The sequence below is a fragment of the Suncus etruscus genome, chromosome 10, assembly GCF_024139225.1.
Source record: "Suncus etruscus isolate mSunEtr1 chromosome 10, mSunEtr1.pri.cur, whole genome shotgun sequence".
Classification (NCBI taxonomy): Eukaryota; Metazoa; Chordata; class Mammalia; order Eulipotyphla; family Soricidae; genus Suncus; species Suncus etruscus.
In genome coordinates, this window is record NC_064857.1 from 79,652,146 (window position 1) to 79,677,247 (window position 25,102).

The following is a 25,102-nucleotide window of genomic DNA, read 5'->3' on the forward strand; positions in this document are numbered from 1 at the left end:
GCCAAGCCAGGCTACCCCCTTGCCTCTCCTGGAGCTCCCCTCTCTGCAAGCTCTCCTGGTCTCCACTCCTGAGCTCTTAGAAACCTGACACCTGCATTCGGATTAGCCTCCAACTCTTTTTTTCCTGCAGCCCTCCAGGCTCAGAGGTCTGTAAGGACAAAAACAGCCCCTCCAGGAACCCTCTTGCAAACCAAATAACACTTATTTTCTTTGTTTCTTTAAGGCAACATGAATAAACCATGAGCAGAAAATGAAAACAAGAATTTCACCAAAATGCAATTAAAAGAAGAAACAATTGGGCAAGAGAGGGTTCAAATAAAAGACAATGAAAATCTCACAGGAAAAGAAAGTGACTTAGAGACAAGATTTGGACACAGAATAACTCAAGGCAATTCAGTAACAAATACAGAAAGAGAATCTTGAAATGAGTCTATAAAAAAGGATTTGGTGAAACAGCTCAGAAGCTAAAAGCACCTGCCTTGCCAGCTTAAGGATGTGAATTTGATCCCCAGAGCTGCTCACAAGTTTCTTTTTATTTGATCGTCATCAGGCTAAGCCTCGTCACACACCATGACTCTTCTGCAACATTTTCAACCATTTCTCATGAGGTAAAAGTGAATATTTTTTCTTTTTCGGGCCACGGGCCCTGGCAGTGCTCAGGGGATAATTCTGGCTCAGCATTCAAGGGTCACTCCTGGTAGTGCTTCCAGGGACCATGTGTTGCTAGAGATCAAAGCCAGCTCTCCTCCATACAAAACCAGCATTCTAGCTCCTGTCAGCTCTCTCTGGGCACTCAAAAGTGAATTGACAGAGGCCAGAAAGATAGCACAGTGGTAGGGCATTTGCCTTGCACGCAGCTGACCCAGGACGGACCTGGGTTCAATTCCCAGCATCCTATATGGTCCCCTGAGACTGCTAGGAGCAATTTCTGAGTGCAGAACTGGGAGGGAGTAACCCCTGAGCACTACTAAATGTAGTGCTCAAAAAAAAAAAAAAAAAAAAGGCGAATTGACAGATTGACTTAGCAAACAAGTAGAAATTACAAAAATGGAAAGCAGAGTTGTGAAAACAAGCCAAATAGAATTTTAGAATTTAAAGATAAACAAACCTTAATACAAAACAGAGTCACTAAGAACCAGGAATATGGCTCTGCAGCAGAGCACATGCCTTGCAAAGTGTAGGCTCTGGGTTTGAAACAACTGGGTGTAAAATGTAAATGACAAAGGGTTCAAGAAGTTTAACAATAGGGGGCCAGAGCAAGAGTAGGTAAGGTATGTCTTGCACATGACTGACCCAGCACCCCTTTTGGCCCCCCCAAAACCACCAGGAGTAAGTCCTGAGTGCAGAGCCAGGAATAACCCCTGAGCACTGCCAAGTGTGGGTACCAATCCTTCCTCAAAAAAAAAAAAAAAAAAAAAAAAAGTAAAGATGGGGATGGGAGTAATAGTATAGTGGGTAGGGTGTTTGCCTTGCATTCACCCAACCATGGTTAGAGCCCCAGCATGCTATATGGCCCCTGAGACTACAAGGAGTGATGCCTAATTGTAGAGCCAGGAGTAACCTCTGAATACCACAAGGTGTGACCCCCCCCCCAAAAAAAAGAAATTTAAAGATCTAGAGAAAGTAAGGAAAAAGAAAAACAATTATGAACAACTTTTTATTGGGGGGGTCACACCCGGCAGCGCTCAGGGGTTACTCCTGGCTCTATGCTCAGAAATCGCTTCTGGCAAGCTCAGGGACTTATGGGATGCCACCGACCTTCTGCATGAAATGCAAACACCTTACCTCCATGCTATTTCTCCGGCCCCAATTATGAAAAACTTTTGAACAATATATCAATAGACTAAATTTAATATCATGGAAATCTAGAAGAAAAAGAATAATACTGATGAGATCATTCACCAGTGATCTGAAATGAAAATATATTATATATATATATATATATATATATATATATATTACAAAAGATACCTGTGCCTTCTTCCCACAGTGACTAAAAGACATAAATATATATATTCAAGAAATTCAGGGGCTGGAGAGATAGTGCAGTGGTAGGGCATTTGCCTTGCATGCAGCCCATCCAGGATGGGCCTGCCAGAAGCAATTTCTGAGCACAGAGCCAGGAGTAATCCCTGAGCACCACCAGGTGTGGCCCAAAAATCAAAAAGAAAAAATAAATTCAGAGGTCAGAGCAGTCTAGCAGGTAGGGTATTTGCCTTACATGTGGCTAACCCGGGCTCGATCCCCAGCATCTCATCTGCCCCCCCCCACGCCCACCAGGAGTGATGCAGAGCCAGGAGTACATCCTGAGTACAGTCAGATGTGGCCTCAAAACCAAAATAAAGAAACTCAAAAGGTCAATGCCTCCCATGGCCATGGTGGCACCACCAAGTAGAAGGTGCACTGAGGAAAGGGGCATCAGTAAATAAGGCTTTTTTTTTTTTTAATAAGGCTTTGAACATAAATTTCAGAGACTATGAAAACCTATATTTAAAAGCTTTCTATACTACATATATACATACGTGTATAAATACAGATATATATATATATATATATATATATATATATATATATATGAAGCTGAAGAGATTGTGTAGGAAGGAGAGCAAAAGACTTAAAAAAAAAAAAACAAAAAGGGTCCTGAGAGATAGTAATGTTTGACACGGGTGAGAGAGAGAGAGAGAGAGAGAGAGAGAGAGAGAGAGAGAGAGAGAGAGAGAGAGAGAGAGAGAGAGAGAAAGCGGTTGGTAAGCTCAAAGACACAAGAATGCAAAACACAGAGGGAGTTTATTCCCTTAGCTAGGTAAGGGCCCAAGACTTCCACCTGACAACAGGCTTCCAGTCACTATTCCACTCAGGTTATATAGATGTTTGGCATCAATCTAGACCCACCCAGTTACTTTTCTATTGGCCCCTGCTACATTTCAAAGAATACATCTTCTATTTCATTGGGTCCTGTCACTACCTGTAACACAGGGGTCTCAAACTCAATTTACCTGGGGGCCAAAGGAGGAAAGTCGGGGTGAGGCAGGGCCACATAAGGGATTTTGCTTACCGAATATTCGCAATAAAAAATCACATTAGTGGGGCCGGGCGGTGGCGCTAAAGGTAAGGTGCCTGCCTTGCCTGCGCTAGCCTTGGACGGACCGTGGTTCGATCCCCTGGTGTCCCATATGGTCCCCCAAGCCAGGAGCAACTTCTGAGCACATAGCCAGGAGTAACCCCTGAGCGTTACCGGGTGTGGCCCAAAAACCAAAAAAAAAAAATCACATTAGTGGGGCCGGCGAGGTGGCGCTAGAGGTAAGGTGTCTGCCTTGCAAGAGCTAGCCAAGGAAGGACCGTGGGACCGCAGTTCGATCCCCCAGCGTCCCATATGGTCCCCCCAAGCCAGGGGCAATTTCTGAGCGCTTAGCCAGGAGTAACCCTTGAGCATCATATGGGTGTGGCCCAAAAAACAAAACAAAAAAAAATCTCATTAGTAAGAAAAAAATCGTAAAAAATCGCATTAAACATTTTTTTTTATTTTTTTTTATTTTAATTATGACAACAAAGATGCAAAGAAAGAGGACAGGGTAAAGTTACAGTGGAAGCCCAATCACCCATAAACAGGATTCTCAGTAGTCCCATCGATGATATCCCAGCCTTATACTTTCAGCCAAAGAACATTAAGAAAAACAAAACTGAACCCATGTACCATACAATTACTTTGTCCCTCAAATCCCCCGTTGTAGTACATATTATTTCTTAGCAGCACACCATATAATCTAAAGATATTAGACTTATGTAACTCTTTAAACATTGAGGGCAAAGTACATTTATCTAGATCCATGCACATGCTTACTAGTTTAAATTAACCTCAAAAGTTTTAGTGGGTTGTTTTTCTTAAGGATTGGAGTCAAGGGACCATAGTAAAAAACGATATTAAAGTGGCATTTGTTTGCATAGGCCCACCAAAACATAAGGGACATGGAAAGACAAATTATGGTCTAAATAGATGGAGACCCTACCCCTGAAGTTTCCTGGCACAGGACTGACTCTAGGCTCCAGGCAAACTAGTTTGTCCAATTCAAGTCATCGTCTGTAGTGGCAATACACCTCCATTCCTCACATAGTCTCTGTTGTTGGTATCATACTTCTGTATTAAAGATCCTGGAGTCTACATGTCTCATATAGCGGTCAGGATGGTGCAGAGCATTCTCTCGTTTCATCTCACACTTAAGGGGCAATAGAGAGAACCATGTCCTGTAGAGCAGGTCATTGTTGTTGTCACGTCTTATCGCAGGTCATTGTTGTTGTCACGTCTTCTCAGTGTAAACGGAGGGGTCTTTTTAGGAGGTCGATGTCAGACCCTTGGTAGTGTCTTTCCTGGTAGAGGACTGCTTCCAACTGTTGCTATAAAAGACCTTGGATGTTTCGTAGATAGCGTGCCTGGTTCCAGTGTGAATGGAGAATGCCCATTCATCTGAGGCCTGTGCCAGGTCATTATATCAATGTTCAGGGTGTAAGGTACATTGTAATGAGATTTATTAGATAATAACTAATCTGTATGTATAGTGTTTTCCCATTTTAATGTGTCTATGCAAACAAGGATCAATGCCATGAAGCGTTATTGGTGCATTTGGAGGCAATAGGAACAAGACCAGCAATTTCCATGACATAGTTCAATCATAGGCATCAAACTGAGGGACAGTTCCACCAACAATCCTTACTATACAGCTTACAAAGAAAAGACAAGATGAAAAGTGGATAGAAAAATGATGGTAGAAGAATATATAGAGAGTTACAGTAGTTAAAGAAAATAATCATAAAATATTCAAAATATATATGTGTTCAATATGTGTTCGATTTATGTCCTTCTAAATAGTTCTGAGATTTGTAAGATCTACTGTATGTCTTTGGACAGAGATTAAAACTGTTTGTTACTGAAGGTAAGAAGGGTAAATCAGGGGTACTGGTGGTTGGGAGGAGCATAAGTTCAAAATGTAGACTGGTATGAAATTGCCAGTGACAGCCTGAGTATAGCTGAGCAGTTATCTGCCACCCCCCAGATCAAACGCCACCCCCTAAGCCAACCCTGGAGCAGGTCTGGGAGTGGGGAAAAACCCAGGGTGCCCCATCAGCTCCTCCCAGAAACCCACCTGGAGATCCGGAGGAAAGGGGGAGAGGGAGGCCGGGTGACCCAGGTCCGGGCCCCCCCTACCCTAGGCCAGGCCAAAAGGCCGCTGGCACATGCGGAGGTCTGCCAGCTGCCCGCCCGTGCGCATTAAACATTTGAATACCCCGAACGAAAGTGCTCGGAGTATGCGAATGTTTAATGTGATTTTTTCTTACTGATGCGATTTTTATTGCGATTATTCAGTAAGCGAATAATTGCGAATACTGCAATATTTGCAGGCCGGCCGCGGGCCACAAAATGTTGTATGGAGGGCCACAAACGGCCCGCGGGCCATGAGTTTGAGACCCCTGCCATAACAGGTATGTCTCCATTATCAAGAGAGGCACACACCAGATGTGTCTTTTGGCTTTCCTGGTGCAATGCCTAATTTTCCTCCCAAGAAATATTTCAGCCAGAAGGCCCGTTGGAGAAGTCAATCATAACCCCTGCATGTGTAAGGGCTGGAACACAGTTCCAGGAAAGAAGCTTTGCGGCCCACCAGAGACCCCGACTGAGGGAGAGGCTGGAGACCACAACAGTTATTCACGAGTCACGAAGAGGATTCCGGCCTAGAAGAGAAGAGGGGCTGGGAAATAAAGAGACTCGAGATGAAAAGTTCCGATCAGGAGTCTGTTTATTATGGAGAAAGGTAGATCTTATATAGTCAAGCCAAACAAAGAGAAAGGGGGCAAGGCATTCTTGGAATAACTGTAACTTTCCATAGGCACATCTTGTTTTTTCAAAATTAACAAGGTTATACATCATGAGTCTGGCATTCATCAGTCATGAGGCCCACATTGTGTTTGAGCAACAAAGTATAAGATCTAATCTCCGCTTAGGCCCACTAGCCCCTATCTTTATGAGAACATCTTGGTGCCTGTGGTCGACTCCCCTAGCTCTGAGGTATGCGGTAACTCCCTTTTCTTTAGGTCCAAGGGCAATGGCCACATCTGCTAGCTGCTCAGGCTGGCAGTTCGTGCTAATTGTCATGTAGGCATTTTGACTCAGACTTTCAGAGACTCCATTTTGATTTTAGTAAAAAGGGGCTTTTAGTTATGCCAAACAGTCTTCAACAAAGCTTGACCTTTCTTTTTTTTTTTTTTTTTTTTTTTTTTTGGTTTTTGGGCCACACCCGTTTGACGCTCAGGGGTTACTCCTGGCTATGTGCTCAGAAATCGCCCCTGGCTTGGGGGGACCATATGGGACGCCAGGGGATCGAACCGCGGTCCGTTCCTTGGTAGCGCTTACAAGGCAGACACCTTATCTCTAGCGCCACCTTCCCGGCCCCAAAAGCTTGACCTTTCTAAAAGGCAGATGTGTGGAAACTCCCCCGGGGCAAGGTAGAAATTCCCGTATGACTGCTCATTGTAGGGAACTTCCTGGTATAACTATCATGTGATATCTTGTACTTTTCCACTGCCTCAGAATGTCTTAGCAGATGTTATGCCCTTATAAGGAAATGTTAAATTGTCCCCTATCCCCTCTCCCCTCCTTATGGTATATAAGGGTTGACAAAGAAAGCCACGAGGTCCTTTGCCTGAGCCTGGTTACAGCAAGGCACTGGACCCTGGCCGGTCAGAATAAACTGGAGCTTACTTGTGTGCCTTACAGAAGTGTCCATCTCTTCACTTCCCCACACTGAGACCCTTATCGTAGGCCTGACAAAACTAACACCGCGAGACACACAATGTTCCATGCAATATTTCAGCACCCATCACGTCACCAGCGCACATGTCCTACCACCAATGTCCCCAGTTTTTCTCATGTCTTCTCTTTGTCTCTGTCTCTCTGTCACTCTTCCCTTTTTCCTACTAGTCACTGTAGAATTGTTAGTTAAGGGATATCATGCAAATCACTACCCTCTATCAGCACCAAGTTCTTAACCAGAGTCATTTCCAAGTATATTGATAGTGGTTGCTTCTCTCCTCTAACTGCACTCTTCTGCTCTTTGTAGCAAGTTTCCAACCAAGGACTAGTTCTCCTGGCCCTTATCTTTATTGTCTATGGGTGTTATTGTCATTGGAAAGTAGGTTTTTGAGCCAGAGTTAAGATACTTGCCTTGGGGCTGGAGAGATAGCACAGTGGTAATGTGTTTGTCATGCATGCAGCCTACCTGGGGTGGACCCAGGTTAGATTCCCAGCATACCATATGGTCCCTCAAGCATGCCAGGAGCGATTTCTGAGTGCAGAGCCAGGAGCATTGCCGGGTATAACCCAAAAACCAAAAACCAAAAAAAAAAAAAAAGACACTAGCCTTGCATGCAAGAGACATGGGTTCCATTCCCAAGAACTCATAAGGTATCCTCAGGCCCAACAAGAGCAATTTTCACCCTCCCCCACAAAAGTAGATTTTGTTTTTGTTTTTGTTTTTTGTTTTTGTTTTTGGGCCACACCCGTTTGATGCTCAGGGGTTACTCCTGGCTATGTGCTCAGAAATCGCCCCTGGCTTGGGGGGACCATATGGGACGCCGGGGGATCGAACCGCGGTCCGTTCCTTGGCTTGCGCTTGTAAGGCAGACACCTTACCTCTAGCGCCACCTTCCCAGCTCCCAAAAGTAGATTTTGAAATGGCGGCAAAGGACTCTCCAAAGGCCTGCATCATCAGAGTGCACATTTGCAGGACATTTCCTGGCAAAATCCACTTTGGTTCTACAAGTTCATGCATGTTCAATTGCATATGCTAATATAACACCTGGATGGTTAGACCAACCCACAGCTGGGAGGGGTTTGAGGTTGGGAATAAAGGTGTTGCCTGGGAGGAAGGGGAGTAGGAAAGGCAGCAAAGTATCATGAAGGGCAGCAGGAAAGAGGCTGCTCAAAAATCTTAGCTTAAAAGCTATGTGGAGAAATGCACATGGCGGTTAGGGCCATGTAATAAAGCTTGCTGTCTCCTGAAACTTTATCTGACTGCTATTGAATCTCTCCGCTGTTATCCTGCAACTTTCAGACTCAACGACCATGAGACTACAGGAGAAGGGCCTCACTCCAGCACTAGGATTTTATATTTTATATTTATACAACAACTTTGTTTTTGAAACTGTCTCTAACTAAAAGAGCCAGGGAGACCTGGCAATCTATTGAAACAAAAGTGGTTAGGGCATACCATGTTTCCTCCCCTAGTGTCCCCAGCCCAGCCACATCCCATACTAGGTACCGGGGTTGCTAGGAAATTAGCCCATATCCACCTATGACTGCCAAAAATTTATTTCCGGCTGAGGAATGGGCTGTCCAGAAAAGGACTTTTTTTTTTTTCTTTAACTATTGCTTGGATTTCTTGGCTCTGGACATAATAGTGACTGTTGGCTTCTATGATTCTACTTTTTGTGGCACCACATTTTATCACTTTTCCCAGTTTTCTTCGTGATTTCCTCCATACTCCCATAGACACATGGTGGAACTATGGCTTGTGTGAGTTTCTGCTGTAAAGGGCTAGCATTAGTATCAGTGTTAGTAGTTTGGGGACAATACTGGGTTGCTCAGGCTCTATTTCTGGCAATGTTAGGAAGCTGCAATACTAAGGACTGAAACCAGCGTCCTGTATGCCACACATAAACTGTAGCTGTTGTACAGCTTCTGCCTCCCTAGAGGGGGCTTTTAATCCATAGAACAGGCTATCACATAACCTTTGACAACTTTTTAATGTTGATTTAATTCTTATTCAGTTGAAGTTAATTTTATTCTTTAGATTGTTAAATGTTAGAGAGGAAGGAGATAGCTCAGTGGGCTGCAGTAAATGTTTCACATGGGAAAGCATAGACTTGATCCCCAGCACTGGCTTACATGCAGCAACTTTTCCCATTGGTATCCTAAGGGAGTAGTCCCTGAATACTACAGGATGTGTGGTTCAAACCACCCCAAATTATTAAATGCTATTAATTAGCTTTAATTGATATTATTAAATTGATTTGTGTTGACAAACTACTTAGAAAGAGTTGTTACAATTACTAAACACTATGGAACTCAATTCAATTTTATTTCAATTTGGTGTGTGAAAATAGGTTTAAATGAATATGGTTACACTATATTTTTTTTTGCAGGGGAGACACACCCAGTGATGCTCAGAGAGAGATAACTCCTGGCTCTGCACTCAGGAATCATCCCCTGCCACTCATGGTTTCTATTGGGAATAAAACCTGGGATGGCCACATGCAAGGTGACCCCTACCCACCATCTTATTGCTGGCCACATCTAGTGACTCTCAGGAGTTACTTCTGGCTCTGTGCTCAGAAATTACTCCTGGCAGGCTTGGGGGACCATATAGAATACTGTAGATTGAAACCAGATTGGGCCCTGGACACACCCATTGGTGTTCAGCCCTTACTCCTGGCTCTGAGCTCAGGATCACTCACTCCTGGTGATGCATAAGAGACTATACAGGGTGCTGAAGATTCAGATCACGTGTATACGAGGTAAGCACTTTATCTACTGAATTATATTTCTGGGACCTTAATTTTTAATTTAATTTGAGTCAGTATAATATTAGCATATTAAAATTAATGTTGATGGGGCTAAGAGATAATACAAAGATTGAGATGTGTTCATTGCATGCAACCAAACCCCATTCAAATTCAAGTACCATATAGTTCCCTGAATATCACCAGTGTAGTCCAAAGGATCCCTAAGCACCAAAGGGGTGGGAGATAGTCTCAGACAGCACCATATCCTTGGGTCCAAAAAAATCACAGGTGTGTTTGAGAATTATCAGAAGTGTCCTAGGCCTAGGCATTACTTGGTAGATGCCAAAAATGAGTTTTAAAATAAATGTAATACTTTCATATATAGTTAATGTAATTTTGGTTTATTTGTTTTATATTTAATATAATTCATTAAATTTCACTTATTGCAGTAAAATTTTTGTTTGTTTTTGGGTCACAGCCAGTGGTGTTCAGGGGTTACTCCTAGCTCTGCATTCAGAAATCGCTCCTGGGAGGCAGGGGGGACCATATGGGAAGCCAGGATTTGAACCTGGGTTGGCTGTGTGCAAGGCAAATGCCCTACTGCTGTGTTAACTCCCTGGCCCCTACATTAACATTTTTATCCTAATTCAACTTAACTCTTTAAACTAAATTTAAATCCAGTTACTATGATTTGGAAATACAATTTATTAAATAAAATAATACTTATCTAATTGAGAAAACATATAAGTTAACCACCTCAAGAATAAAAAAAGAGTCATCAGTACAGACCCTATAGATGTACAAAAGAAAATGTGATTTATACATTCTAACTACTATATGGATGCCAGGGATTGAACAAAGTTGGCTGAGTGCAAGGCAAATGTCCTACCCACTATATTATTGATCTATATTTGTCACTCTACCTTCACCTCACCTTGTGATCCTGGAGAAATACAATGCCACTTATAACAAGATTCTCTATTTAAACTTCTCTTGTGGTCTATTGTTCAACATGGAACTCACCATCTGCCAACTTATGCTCCACTTAATTTTATTTTATTTGTGGTTTGGGGCCCACACCAGGTAGTGCTCAGAACTTACTCCTGGCTCTACTCTCAAGAATCATTCCTTATGAGACCTGGGGGACCAAATGGGACACCAGGGGAATTTAACCCAGGTTGGCCACATGTAAGGCACCATCTTACCCACTATAATATTGCTCTGACCCCTCCATTTAATACTTTTTTTTTTTTTTTGGTTTTTGGGTCACACCCGGTAGTGCTCAGAGGTTATTCCTGGCTCTATGCTCAGAGATCTCTCCTGGCAGGCTTGGGGGACCATAGGGATGCCAAGATTCGAACCACCGACCTTCTGCATGAAAGGCAAACGCCTTACCTCCATGCTATCTCTCTGGCCCCTACATTTTATTTTATTTATTTATTTATTTATTTTTGTGGTTTTGGGTCACACCCAGCAGTGCTCAGGGGAAACTCCTGGCTCCATGCTCAGAAATTGCTCCTGATAGGCACTGGGGACCATATGGGAAGCCGGATTCAAACTGATGACCTTCTGCATGAAAGGCAAACACCTTACCTCCATGCTATCTCACCGGCCCCTACATTTTATTTTTTATTTTTTGGTTTTTTGGGGCCACACCCGGCGGTGCTCAGGGGTTACTCCTGGCTGTCTGCTCATAAGTAGCTCCTGGCAGGCACGGGGACCATATGGGACACCGGGATTTGAACCAACCACCTTTGGTCCTGGATCGGCTGCTTGCAAGGCAAACGCTGCTGTGCTATCTCTCCGGGCCCCATTTTATTTTTTTTAACTTGATATTGATTGGCCTTGGGCCACACCCAGAAGCACTCAGAGTTACTTCTGGCTCTGCACTCAAAAATCACCCCTGGCAGACTGGGGGATCATATGGGATGCTGGGATTCGAACTGGGTCCCTTCTGGGCTGGCCACATGCAAGGCAAATACTCTACTGCTGTGCTATCTCTCCGGCCCCTTCATTTAATAAATTTTAAATGATCAGAGTCATAAGATGAAGACTGGCAGAACCTACTGCCAATTTGCTCCCTCAGCCTTCCCAAGATTCAACTCTGCCTCCTCACAAGAAAGGCAGGTGGCCAAGTCAGGCAGGCTCCAGCAGGCATAGAAGGATCAAGTGGGCTAGGAATGACCCGGTAGGAATTGGGGCCAACTTTGCAGAAGTTGCTTCCTTTTCCACTGCACTAACATTTTTAGTTTTCTAGTTTTTTGGTTGTTTTTTTCTTTTGGTTTTTGGGTCACATCCAGCAGCACTCGGATTACTCCTGGCTCTTTGCTCAGAAATCGTTCCTGGCAGGCTCGGGGGACCATATGGGATGCCGGCATTCAAACCACCATCCTTTGGCATGCAAGGCAAACACCTTACTTCCATGCTATCTCTCTGGGCAAACAGCACTAACTTTTACTGGCTGTGAATTCAGCAGCAACTTTTTTTTTTTTTTTTTTTTGGTTTTTGGGCCACACCCAGCGGTGCTCAGGGGTTACTCATGGCTATCTGCTCAGAAATAGCTCCTGGCAGGCACGGGGGACCATATGGGATGCCGGGATTCGAACCAACCACCTTAGGTCCTGGATCGGCTCTTTGCAAGGCAAACGCCGCTGTGCTATCTCTCCTGCTCCCGCAAATTAACTTTTCTATGGTAACTATTTTTATTCATATTTTCTTTGTCTTTAAACAGAAAACTACTTCATCACTAGTCGGTTATAAACCCTCAAACATGTTTTGTTTTACTCTAGTTTCCAATGAACAACAATAACAAAACTAAGTTCTTTCAGTGGCTGCTCCCTACATGTATTTTTTCCTCTTGTTTTCTCCCTACATATATTGGGTTGTTTTTTTTTTCTCATTACCTTTGGTAGTATATTCATGATGCCTGAGGATATGATTTTTGTAATGGTTTGACACAAGGACAACTATCTTGTCCCCAGACCACCAATTTGATTTTTGTTTTTTGTTTGTTTGTTTGTTTAAGAGACAGGGTCTTGCTATGTTGCCCAGGCTGGAGTGCAGTGGCTATTCACAGGTGTGATCCCACTACTGATCAGCACGGGAGCTTTGACCTACTCTGTTTCCGACCTGGGCCGGTTCGCCCCTCCTTAGGCAATCTGGTGGTCCCCCACTCCTGGAGGGTCACCATATTGATGCCAAACTTAGTGCAGACATCTGATCAATCAGCATAGCGCACTGCAGCCAACTCCTGGACTCAAATGATCCTCTGGCCGCAGCCTCCCGAGTAGCTGGGACTACAGGTGAAAGCCACCATGCCCGGCTTGATTTTTGTTTATCTTAAAAAAAAAAAAAAAAAAGACAAGCTCCACAGAAGTAACCAACCGAGACCAGATAGAGATCTACTTTAGCTATAGACTCAAAAATAAGACTGATTACTAGCCGCTAGGGCTGATTGATAACTCTGGGCTTTTTCCCATAAGGAAACTGCATATCTACTTGTACACATCTGCTCTAGAAGATGCACTCCACTCTGTAAAAGACTTGGAAAAAAAACTATCATGGAGGCTTCATGATTTGGGTCTAGGACCTATGCAGTTGCTGGTTAATAATACCACTTAAAATTCTTCAACTTTTTCTAGGACTTTGAGTCTCTCTGTGCAATCCCAATACAATTTTGTTTGTTTGTTTTTGGGCCACAACCCTTAGTGTTCAGGGGTTACTCTGGGCTCTGCACTCAGAAATCACTCCCGGTCAGGGATCATATGGGTTGCTGAGGGATTGAACAGGGATCCATCCCGGGTTGGCAACATGTAAGGCAAACACCCTACCACTGTGCTATCACTCTGGCCCCAATTTCTTTTTTAAGTCAGGTCTTGTTGCATGCAAAGTATGTATTTCTGGTTCTGAGATCAGGGTGGAATTTGGAACCATAAGTGATGCCCAGATGGAACCTAAATTGACTGGCTTAGAGGGAATTACCTTACTCACTGTACTATCTATTGGTGTGGTGTAAGGTCCGGATAACTCGCTCTCCAGCTGCCTGGCGCAGAGTAATAAAAAAGACTCAAACCCAGCAATAATGCAAGTGAGTTCTGTTTATTATCTGACCGATCAGGGTCCGAAAACGTTCTCGTAGCCAAGAAGAGGTTTGTGGACCCTGAGACCCTAAACCAGTCTCCTTTTATACAGAATTTTAGCGGACAGCTGCATTCTTATCGTTAAAGCACAATCTTGAAAAGAAACAGGAATGAGCACTGACGTGGGAGAACTGCATCTGAGGGTGGGAGATAAGAAGATTTCAAATTCCAAGACTTTAGAGTGGGTGGGCCACACAAGGAGCAGCTCGTAAAACGCAGGAAACAGGGGAGGAGGAGCCGGGAGCAGGCAGGCAGCATCTGTAACTCAGAAGATAAGAAATACATAGGCAGGCAGCTAAAGAAAAACAACATATGGCTAGTTAAAAATGAAACGGAAGTAAAACAACCCAGGCAAGAGAGTTTCATATCATGTTTTAAAATTTTCAATTTTCATTACATGTTCATTCCTTTCAGTGGGATCGCGATTTCTGCTTTCCCCATGAAAGTTTCTGCTTTTCGCTAAACTGCTTAAAATTGCTTATTAGTTTCTGTATATTCCTTTTGTTCGCTTGTAGCTTGAAGGCCTATTAGAATGTTCCTGCTTGTCACACCACCTCAACTCCAATTATTTCTCTGAAAGAGGGTTTTGGGGTCCCCTCACTAATTTTAAGATTTCCTGTCTGCATGGGGATCACTCCTCATGCAGAGAGGAAAGCCATCTGCTTGTATCTTGTGCAAAGCAACATGATGCTGTGACATAAAATGGTACTGAAGGTTCTAGGAAAAGAGAAAAAGCAAATATTACTTAAATTTGCACAGAAAATTCTAGAATCTTTCAACAAGATATTTTATATTTTTAATTCTTTAAACCATGACCATATTCAAAAAGCCTCTTGTGATACAAATATCAATGTTCTTGGTAGCAAATAATGAAAAATTGTAAAATAACATTGTAATTATGCTTAATTTTACATATAGAAAACAGAAGTTTACTTAGTCTTCTGGCTTCGGTTTACAGGCAGAAGGCACCAGCAATTCACATTACACAAATTAATTCTGAATACCAGGAAGAATGCTCACTACTTCTGGCAGATTTAGACTTTTAAAGAATTTATAATTAAGAATCACCAATTTTCAAAAACTTTTAAACTGAACCTCAATGATTCTTTTAAATTTTTGACTATTTCCCTTAAAACTAGCTTTTATCTTTTAGATGTTTATAAGATTTCTTATTACCCTACCCAATAACATGAGAATACTATAACATGTTTTGAACGTTTAAACTCCTTTTAATGAACACATTAACTAATTTAACCAAAATTTAATCATTTAGTTTGATTCTCGGTTCCTTTTGCACATTCTTTTTTTTTTTTTTTTTTTTTTTTTTTTTGGTTTTTGGGCCACACCCGTTTGACGCTCAGGGGTTACTCCTGGCTATGTGCTCAGAAATCGCCCCTGGCTTGGGGGGACCATATGGGACGCCGGGGGATCGAACCGCGGTCCTTCCTTGGCTAGCGCTTGCAAGGCAGACACCTTACCTCCAGCGCCACCTACCCGGCCCCCCCTTTTGCACATTCTTAAACTTTCTGCATTCAGCCACTACTGATCAGCATGGGAGCTTTGACCTGCTCTGTTTCCGACCTGGGCCGGTTGCCCCTCCTTAGGCAACCTGGTGGTCCCCCACTCCCAGAGGGTCACCATTTTGATGTCGAACTTAGTGCGAACACCCGATCGGCATAGTGCACTGCAGTCCAGAACTCCTGGACTCAAGTGATCCTCCAGCCTCAGCCTCCCAAGTAGCTGGAACTACGGGCGCACTCCACCACGCCCAACAGTGCTTGAGACCATGCCGGAATTTGAGCTACATTTCTTTTGTATGCAAGGCAAAAATGCCTTACCTTTATGCTATTTCTCTGGCTCCTTATCTTTTTAACTTCTTCTCCACTCATCCCTTGAGAGTGGTTTTGCTGCTAAAAAAAAACAAAAAACAAAAAATGCCACGTGCACCAACTCAGATCCAGCCTTTCCTTAAGGACCAGCTTTCCAAATTTACAGTCTAGAACCCAGCATTAGGGCCCTAGGAACAGAGCTTTAAATTGTCTGCTGCCAATTTGGAATTACTTTGCTGAATATTTTTGCACCTAGTGGACCATATTCTATTGATTCCTTTTTCTTTAGGTATTTACAACCTAGTACTATCAAGATTTTTACATTAAAGCTACCTTAAAACCCACCATTAAGTTTGGTGAGATAAATTCGACATGGAATTGAGATACTTTATTCACAAAATTAACAATATTGTTTTAAAAGACCAACCACAATAACTTGCAACATTTTTCACCCAATTGTTCATTCTAAGAAACTTCTAAGTCAGAAATTTAAACGCTCAAAATTTTTTTTTCTTCCAGCCAACAAGGGGCCAGTTAGCCTTGCTCCTTTCTCTAGTCACGTTCATCTTTTTCTGGCCTTAACTAACACATGGCAGGAAAGCTGGGTGATTGCAAAGTCCAGAAATTCTTCAGGGAAAATATATCCCCGATGGCCATTGAGAAATCTGGGGTTTACGATCTCCAACACCCTCTGCCATGTCCCTAGAATAACAAAGCCAGCTTAACACACAATTTTTGGCCTAAGGAGAGGTAGCATTTTTCCTAGAGTTTCCCTCCTTGTTTAAATCAGACAAACATGGAACACAGAATCACAGACAAAAAACAGACAGACTGACAATGGTGCCACACTGGAACATTCCCAATGAATGCATTCCTTAACACTTTTAGCCTTTAGAATCAAGTCACGATGGAATAACCCCTTAGTGGGCCATCTAACCTTAAAAGTGGGCCACTTTGCTGCACAGAGGGTCTGTTACTTCCCTTTCTTGACCGGGAAGGAAAGTTCCTGGGCTCTTACTTTCAGATCACTGAGCGATTCTGCGCTCGGCTCCTGACCTCGGTCGGACCAATGGTCCAGAATAAGGGATAGAGGGGCTGCCTGTTGTTGACCCATAACGACTCAACAAAAATGAAGGACAAGAAGAAGAAGCAAGAAACCAAAATCGGACCCGAACCTTTATACTGTCCACACTCACGCGGTACCTTCCCGCCATTTATTATGCACCTGGGGTGCCTCCAGGGCCGTGACCTATAGCACCAGAGTCCGTAGACTCACTACCAGTAGGAACTTCTTCAAGTAGGGGCCTCAAGCCCTCAGTCATGCAAAACACGGTCCGATCACATAAAAGAACAAGAGCAGCAATAAGACAAAGTGGAAGACTCTGAAAAGTAAAAAGAAAAGAGAGAGGCTGGAGCTTACCAGGCGCCGCCGGTTTCACCAACCCACAGAGACGGACCAAAGTGGGCCTCCTGGCTGGCTCGCCAAATGTTAGGTTTGGCAGGCCTACTGTCTCGATGAGACAGACACCTCTATAAGGCACACAAGTAAGCTCCAGTTTATTCTGACCGGCCAGGGTCCAGTGCCTTGCTGTAACCGGGCTCAGGCAAAGGACCTCGTGGCTTTCTTTGTCAATACTTATATACCATAAGGAGGGGAGAGGGGGTAGGGGACGATTTAAAATTTCCTTATAAGGGCATAATATCTGCTAAGACATTCTGAGGCAGTGGAAAATTACAAGATATCACATGATAGTTATACCAGGAAGTTCCTACAATGTTCCCTACAATGAACCATCGTACGGGAATTTCTACCTTGCCCCGGGGGAGATTCCACACATCCACCTTTTAGAAAAGTCAAGCTCCTTTCCTGGAACTGTGTTCCAGCCCTTAATCGGAAATTCAATAAAAAAAAAAAACTTGTTAAGTAAAGCTAAACACAAAATGGACAAAATAGTATGAGATGCATGTGGAGGGAGGTCAACACTGGTGGTGGGAATGGCCCTAATTCACTGTCACTAAATGCCTAAAATACATGGTAATTCACAATGATCTCTTTTAGAAGCTATAAGACTTAGAGAGCAAAGTGGAGTCTCTGATGCCTGGGAAGTCAAAGGCCTGTGTGACAGGCTGCTGGTGGCGCTTCCCCCATGAACCTAAAAGAAAGAGCTGACCATAAAGAGAGCCATTACCAGAGGTCAATGGTTAAGCAAGAACAAACATGCTATGTAAAGGCTACAAGTTAAGATTAGATCTGTAGCACTGTTAACAGAACAGAGCACCCCAGGACCACTTATAGTAAATGTATAACTCGCTAAAAAAAAACCCTGACATATTTGATGTATGGGAATGTTACGGTGGAAAAGTACTGAACCACCCCTTCCCCTATTTTGTCTGAAAATATGCTCATGCTATATAAGCTAGCCCCCTACTATAATAAAATGCCTTTTGATCAGAACACTGTCTTAAGCTCATTATTTTCCCAGCCTCTTCTCTTCTAGGTCGGATCCTCTTCGTGACTTACGAATAACTTCGTGACTCCCCAAGTCTCCTGCGGGCAGGGGTCCCAGGGGGTCGCAGATCTCAATAAAAATTTTAATTAAAAAAAATAAATAAAAAGTGGATTTAGCCCATTCAAAAAAATAACTTAATTGAAAAACAAAAACAAAAACAAAAACAAAACAAACAAAAAAACAAAAAACCTAGGTTCTGGAGGGATAGACGAACCACGTCGTCGTTGTTGTTAATGGGGAACTTTCCCCGAGTGCTCGCGTCCATAGGAAGAAGTGAGAGGAGAGAGTGCACAACCCAGAGGTTGACAGTGCCAGGCCTGCGGGTGGCAAGAGGGAAAAGAGGGAAGTGACACAAAAAAAAGAGGGCTGACACCTTCCAGGGGGTAAAGCACACAGCCTAGAGGCGCCCCCTTGCCGAGAGTGCGCGCCAAAGGAACTGGATGGACGGGGATTGGCGAGGAAGGAAGGAAGGAAGGAAGGACCGTAGATTCCGCGGGCGTTTTGCGTTTCCAAAACTCTCCTGCGTGCTTTAGCTTCCGCGTACGGAATCGCCGTCCAAGATGGCGACGCCCGGTGGAAGTGTCGTGACGGACGCGGCCATGACTTGCCTGGTGTGTGGACTTAGGAACTCAGCCATCTTACGGCATCAGATTCCAAGATGGCAGCGACCATTCGGAAGTTGCTCCGTGGGGGCGGCCATCTTGCCGCCGACAGCCGGTCCGTACGAATGCTCGGCACCGTTCGGCGGCGAGGAAGGCGGCGGATTATCTTAGGCAAAGCAAAGAGAGGCGAAATCCTGTTCCACGTAGGGAGGGGCTCGAGAGTCAGGAGGGCGACGCCTGACAGCTCCCCGAGGCTCTAAGTGGACGACCTCCTTCCGGGGTGGGGGTGGGGCTTCGGCGCCGCTGCACTGGGCTTGCGCACTAGGAGTACGGTGGCCCGGAGGCTCAGCCCAAGCGGAAGTAGCTGCGGCGCTTCGCAACGGCCGTGGACGCGGCGACCGTGGACGCCGCCGAGGGTTGTGCGCGGGGGCGCGGGGCGCGAGCTGGTGCGCCCGCAGCTGGAAGATGGTGAGTCCGGGTCCCGGGGCGGGGGCCGCCCGGCTGCAGAGGCCACAGCCCCCAGGCGGGGCTGATCGTGCTGGGGGCCTTCGGCAGAAGCTTGGGGGGCTGAGATAAGGTCTGTCCCGGGAAGCTGGTCTGTTTTCGGGGGGCCCCCGGGGAGCCTTGCCGGAGGCGGGGGGTTCGGACTGCCCCGACGTTCTCCAGGAAGAACCGTGCGGGAGCTTTGGGAGGAGGAGCGGGGAATCGGTCGTGCAAGTTTCAGCGGGAGCAGTCCTGGGGTGATCCCAGTGGGGACCAGCCCCGACTTGCACGCGGGTTTTCCCGGGGGTCTGCGCAGGCCACGTTCGGGGCATGCATGCTTGTCTGCAAGAGGGGCAGGAGTGGGGGGCGTGGCAGGTGAGCGCCAGCTGCAGGGAGGTAGGTGTGGGGAGGTCTGGGTCTCAGTAAGGGAGTGCTTACTTAGGGTGGCATGGAGAGAGGTGGGCCTGGGGGGAATAAGTTGGAGACTTTGGGGGTGCCTAGAGGAGTCCTCATGGGGGCGGATCTTGCAGGAGGGGGATGGCTCGGACTTGGAGCCCCCTGACGCCGGGGAGGACAGCAAGTCGGAGAATGGGGAGAACGCGCCCATCTACTGCATCTGCCGCAAGCCCGACATCAACTGCTTCATGATGTGAGCGTCCCGGCGGGCAGGGGGGCCAGCGTGGGGGTGCGGGGCGGCCCTCACTTCTCCCCCCCCCCCAACCCCGTCCCCGCAGCGGCTGTGACAACTGCAATGAATGGTTTCATGGGGACTGTATCCGGATCACGGAGAAGATGGCCAAGGCCATCCGGGAGTGGTACTGTCGGGAGTGCCGAGGTGAGCGGGACTAGTGGGAGGCTTTGGGGGGTTGGCAGGGTTTCGGTGAAGAAGCCAAGCTAGAATGAGAAAGGGGGTCTTGGTCTTAGGGGTGACATTGATGGCATTTTGTGGGTAGAGCTGTAAGTGGGGGGGGGGCTCCGTAAAGAGCCACTAGAGCAAGGACAGAGCCGATGGATGGAGGAGAAAAGAGGGACAGAGAAGTCTGACTCCCTCCAGTCCCTGACAACCAACTTAGCCTACACCCCTCTTCTGCCCACAGAGAAGGACCCCAAGCTGGAGATCCGGTATCGGCACAAAAAGTCCCGGGAACGAGATAGCAATGAGCGAGATGGCAGTGAGCCCCGGGATGAGGGTGGAGGGCGCAAGAGACCTGCCCCAGATCCAGACCTACAGCGCCGGGCAGGGTCAGGGACAGGGGTTGGGGTCATGCTTGCTCGGGGCTCTGCTTCGCCACACAAATCTTCTCCTCAGCCCTTGATGGCCACTCCTAGCCAGGTGAGTGCTGGTGGCGGCAGGGTTGGGGCAGGTGACCTCTTTCGCCACATGTGGGTCCCTGACCTACCTCACACCTTCCCCTCAGCATCACCACCAGCAGCAGCAGCAGCAGCAGTCGCACCAGCAGCAGCAGCAGATCAAACGGTCAGCCCGCATGTGCGGTGAGTGCGAGGCCTGCCGGCGCACTGAAGATTGTGGCCACTGCGACTTCTGCCGGGACATGAAGAAGTTTGGGGGCCCCAATAAGATCCGGCAGAAATGCCGGCTTCGTCAGTGCCAGCTTCGGGCCCGGGTGAGCAAGGGCAGAGTTGGGCAGCACAGTGGAGGGTGGTGGTAGGGGTGGTAGTGGAGGCACATGTGTCCAGGAAGAGCAGATTGAGGGTAGAGTGGGTGAGCCAGGTGGATGGGGCCTGCCTGCACAAAGATAGTCGGAAATAGCCTTGATGAACGGAGCATGATCGTCGTATGTGCTGGGCTAGTAGGAGAGCCCTCACCCCAGAATTGGTAGAGCAGAGCCTGAAGTTTCTAGGCAGTGAGCATGCCAGGCCAGGTAGAAAGGATTTGAGCATGACTTGGCACTGAGGGGAGGTAGGGGCCAGTGTATTTTTTTTAGAGGATCAAGAAGGGCTAAATAAAGAAGAGCTAGATCAAGAAGGGCCAGATGCTTATGGGGGATGAGGGGTTAGGGCCACCCTCTATCCAGATGGCTGACCTAGGCCTGCCTTCTGCCGGTACAGGAATCGTACAAGTACTTCCCTTCCTCGGTGAGTCCAGCCACCCAGGGCGGGTGGAGCATGCGGGCAGGGCGGGCAGGGCCAGTCCTGAGATTCTGCCCTGCAGCTCTCACCAGTGACGCCCTCAGAGTCCCTGCCAAGGCCCCGCCGGCCGCTGCCCACCCAGCAGCAGTCTCAGCCATCACAGAAGCTGGGGCGCATCAGGGAGGATGAGGGGATAATGGCGTCATCAGCACTCAAGGAGCCACCCGAGGCTACAGCCACTCCAGAACCACTGTCAGATGAGGACCTGCCACTGGACCCTGACCTGTATCAAGATTTCTGTGCAGGGGCCTTTGATGACCACGGCTTGGTAAGTGGATAGTGTCCAAAATGAAGCGAGGAGAGGCAGAGAGCATGATTTGAGAATTTAGGCAGAGAGGCTGGTTTGAGAACTTAGGTTGTAGGGGTCCTATGTGGAGTAGAGAAATTGGGGTGTGCCTCACTTACAGCCCTGGATGAGTGACACAGAGGAGTCTCCGATCTTGGATCCTGCGCTGAGGAAGAGGGCAGTGAAAGTAAAGCACGTGAAGCGGCGGGAGAAGAAGTCTGAGAAGAAGGTGATGGAGAGGGTAAAGTGGTAACGGGAAGGCAGAGGTTGTGGGCTGAAAGGGCCAGGAACCTGAATGCAGGGGTTACTGGGGTTTGGGTTCTACCTTACCTATCCTCTGCCCCACAGAAGGAAGAGAGATACAAGCGACATCGGCAGAAGCAGAAGCACAAAGACAAATGGAAACACCCAGAACGGCCTGATGCAAAGGACCCTGCTTCCTTACCGCAGTGCCTGGGGCCTGGCTGTGTGCGCCCTGCTCAGCCTGGCTCCAAGTATTGCTCAGATGACTGTGGCATGAAGCTGGCAGCCAAGTAAGTCTTACTTGTGAGGCCTCAAGGCATCAGGGACTCCAAGTGTTCTGATAGTATCAAGGCATGAGTGGCAGAGTTTTGACTCTTCACCATAGTCAGCCAATTCCCCATCCATCATGTTTCCCATCATTCCCCATTCATTCCCTCCATTTATTCATCCATTTATCAGCTGCCTGTTACCTTGTTGCCATTCAGTCATCTGGTCTGTCCTCCATGGATTGGGTTCATGCCACTTGTTGGTGTTGCTTGCTACTTTCTCTGCTCTTTGCAGCCGCATCTATGAGATCCTCCCGCAGCGCATCCAGCAGTGGCAGCAAAGCCCCTGCATTGCAGAGGAGCATGGCAAGAAGTTGCTTGAACGTATTCGCCGTGAGCAGCAGAGTGCCCGCACACGCCTTCAGGAAATGGAGCGCCGATTCCATGAGCTAGAGGCTATCATCGTGCGTGCCAAGCAACAAGCTGTGCGTGAAGATGAGGAGGTAAGCGAGCATGGGCTGGGCAGAGCAGGCCCAGGCCCACTTCTTAGCCTACCCTGGCTTCATTGTTTCCTCTGCTCCATGCAGAGCAATGAGGGTGACAGTGACGATACAGACCTGCAGATCTTCTGCGTCTCCTGCGGACACCCCATCAATCCACGTGTTGCCTTGCGCCACATGGAGCGCTGTTATGCCAAGGTCAGGGTGTCAGCCTGAGGGGGGAAGATGGTATGGGAACATCACTGAACCATGAGTGATAGACATGTTGTCAAGGTACTGTGTTGGGAGGGCAGGCAGCGCACATCCACAGTGTCTTCCATTCTCATTCCTCCAGTATGAGAGCCAGACGTCCTTTGGGTCCATGTACCCCACACGCATTGAAGGGTGAGTGGGGGCATCATTTTAGAGGGGGGAGGTTAAAGCTGGAGTTAGTGGTGGGTTATTGGGTAGAGTATGGGCATGGGTGAAATTAAATACCTTCTATTTAAACCCCAGGGCCACACGACTCTTCTGTGATGTCTACAATCCTCAGAGCAAGACTTATTGTAAACGGCTCCAGGTGCTGTGCCCCGAGCACTCACGAGACCCCAAAGTAAGGTTTCTCTCAGCTCCCAAGTTTCTTCCTCCTCCCCTCCTGACTGCCCTCGTGTTCCTCTTTTTCCTTTCTTCCCTTACTACTTCCCTTCCTGACTCCTCATCCACCTCCCATTGCTTTTCATGTCTCTCCATTTTCCTGTGTCCTCACCTGTACTTCCCTCCACACCCTTTAAAAAAATTTTTTTTCTGGATCCACTCTGGCAGTGCTCAGGTATTCCTGGCCCTGCACTCCAAGATTACTCCTGCCAGGGCTTGGAATACGGTGGTATAAGCACCCTACCTTCTGTACTATCTCTCCAGCCCCCTTCATACCCTTTGCCTTGCTTCACCTTCCATTCCTCTCATTGTTCTCTTCCTCCCCCACCATTCTCGATACCTTCATCTCATACCCCCACTTAACCGCCAATCCCTGGTCTCCTGCAGGTGCCAGCAGATGAGGTATGTGGATGCCCCCTTGTGCGTGATGTCTTTGAACTCACGGGTGAATTCTGCCGCCTGCCTAAGCGCCAGTGCAACCGTCACTACTGCTGGGAGAAGTTGCGGCGAGCCGAAGTGGACCTCGAGCGTGTGCGTGTGGTAGGTTTCCATGCAGGACGTGCCAGAGAGAGCTGGGGCTTTGAGGTGCCTTCTCACAGCTCCTTCTGCTCCCCTGGCAGTGGTACAAGCTTGATGAGCTCTTTGAGCAGGAGCGCAATGTCCGCACAGCTATGACAAACCGGGCAGGCTTGTTGGCCCTGATGCTGCACCAAACCATCCAGCATGACCCGCTTACTACGGACCTGCGCTCCAGTGCTGACCGCTGAGCCTCAAGACCCAGATGTTCTCACATCCTGCATTCCAGTCTGGGACTTCTCCTGAATCCGTTTGTCAGTTCTGCTGTTCATATTTCTCCGATTGTCTCTGAGTTTCTTCCTGTGCCCACCACAATTTGACTGCTTCTCTGCCCTTCCTCGAGGGTCTTGGAACTTCTGCCTATCTTGTCTAGCCCTCTTCATTCTCTGTGCCTGGGTGGAACTGTGGAGGCCACTCACCTTTGCTTCCCTTCCCCCTGGTTTTGTTAATAAAATTTTGAAGACTTAAGGAAGGTTTCTACATAGGGTCTCATCTTTCTTAAGGCAGATGAAGGTGATGCACCCGAGGTCCAGGAGGTGCTGTAGCGCAGGTGCAGGAATACAGTCGAAGTCTGCTCCACTGAACCCTTCACTCCCTATCGGAGCTGAGTTCATCGGGTTATTGCCGATTTACGTGCCTAGGCGAGCCTTCACATTTAAACACAGAGGTGTTTAAATACTAAGCCCTCTGTTCGGGGCATCTAGACACAGTGTCAGCCCACAGTTTTGGCATCAGGGCATCATCCCATTTGCCCGTTGTCAAGTCTAGGGGACCCCGCAGACCAGCCGTTGGGAGAAGGCACAGATTGCCAGTGCCAGGCAGTATTCACTTGCCTTCTCCCATCCTTCCTCCCAGTTCCCGCGGAAGCAGCGGAAACCTCTCCCGTTCCTGCAAAAGATCGAGTTGGGAGGAGAGCAGAGAATATCCCCGGGGAGGATGATCCCAGGGACCGGGAGAGCTCAAGCGCAAGCAAGGCTTAGAGAAGGGAGATGCGGGGCCTGGACACCTTGCTCCCAGCTCCGCTCCTCGCAGTGGCTGCTTGAGGAGACCGCCAACCTCACGACGCGGAGGCCAGCCCTTGCAAGTCTCCTCCCTCCACGCCCACTTAAAGCAGGAACTGCTGGGAGCAAAACCAATCGGGAGGGAGAGCTCAGGCGGGGGGAGGGAGCGAGCTGGCTAGCGGAGCAAGGAGCCTCGCGCAGGCCTGGCGGGTCTGTCTCCCGTCTCCCTTATGGGTCGCGGTTGGACGGAGTTGCACAAGCGCAATAGAGCCCAAACAAGAGGCGCGCGCCGCCCTGGGACTGAGTACGCAGGCGCAGGGGTTCTGCTCTC

At 47.2% G+C, this 25,102-nt stretch overlaps 1 protein-coding gene across 2 annotated transcripts; it reads left to right on the forward strand.

Annotated features, from left to right (window-relative positions):
- Positions 1–19,009: 19,009 nt before the first annotated feature.
- Positions 19,010–24,238, forward strand: CXXC1 (CXXC finger protein 1). Of its 2 annotated transcripts, none has more exons than XM_049781538.1 (15): positions 19,010–19,100; positions 19,646–19,764; positions 19,850–19,950; positions 20,213–20,448; positions 20,534–20,740; positions 21,186–21,212; positions 21,289–21,534; positions 21,674–21,793; positions 21,901–22,085; positions 22,357–22,564; positions 22,649–22,759; positions 22,896–22,945; positions 23,057–23,153; positions 23,582–23,734; positions 23,815–24,238. In XM_049781538.1, exons 1-15 carry the CDS (start codon positions 19,098–19,100, stop codon positions 23,959–23,961), a joined length of 2,010 nt encoding a protein of 669 aa, XP_049637495.1. In that variant the 5' UTR covers positions 19,010–19,097; the 3' UTR covers positions 23,962–24,238. The 2 variants fall into 2 exon arrangements, with proteins under 2 accessions (XP_049637495.1, XP_049637496.1); XM_049781539.1 differs by having other exon boundaries at positions 21,674–21,781.
- The last annotated feature ends 864 nt before the right edge of the window (positions 24,239–25,102 follow it).

Coding starts and splice junctions, on each gene's coding strand:
- CXXC1 (XM_049781538.1), top strand. Junction 21,213..21,288: donor ACAAGTACTTCCCTTCCTCG/GTGAGTCCAGCC, acceptor TCTGCCCTGCAG/CTCTCACCAGTGACGCCCTC. Junction 23,154..23,581: donor AGCACTCACGAGACCCCAAA/GTAAGGTTTCTC, acceptor GGTCTCCTGCAG/GTGCCAGCAGATGAGGTATG.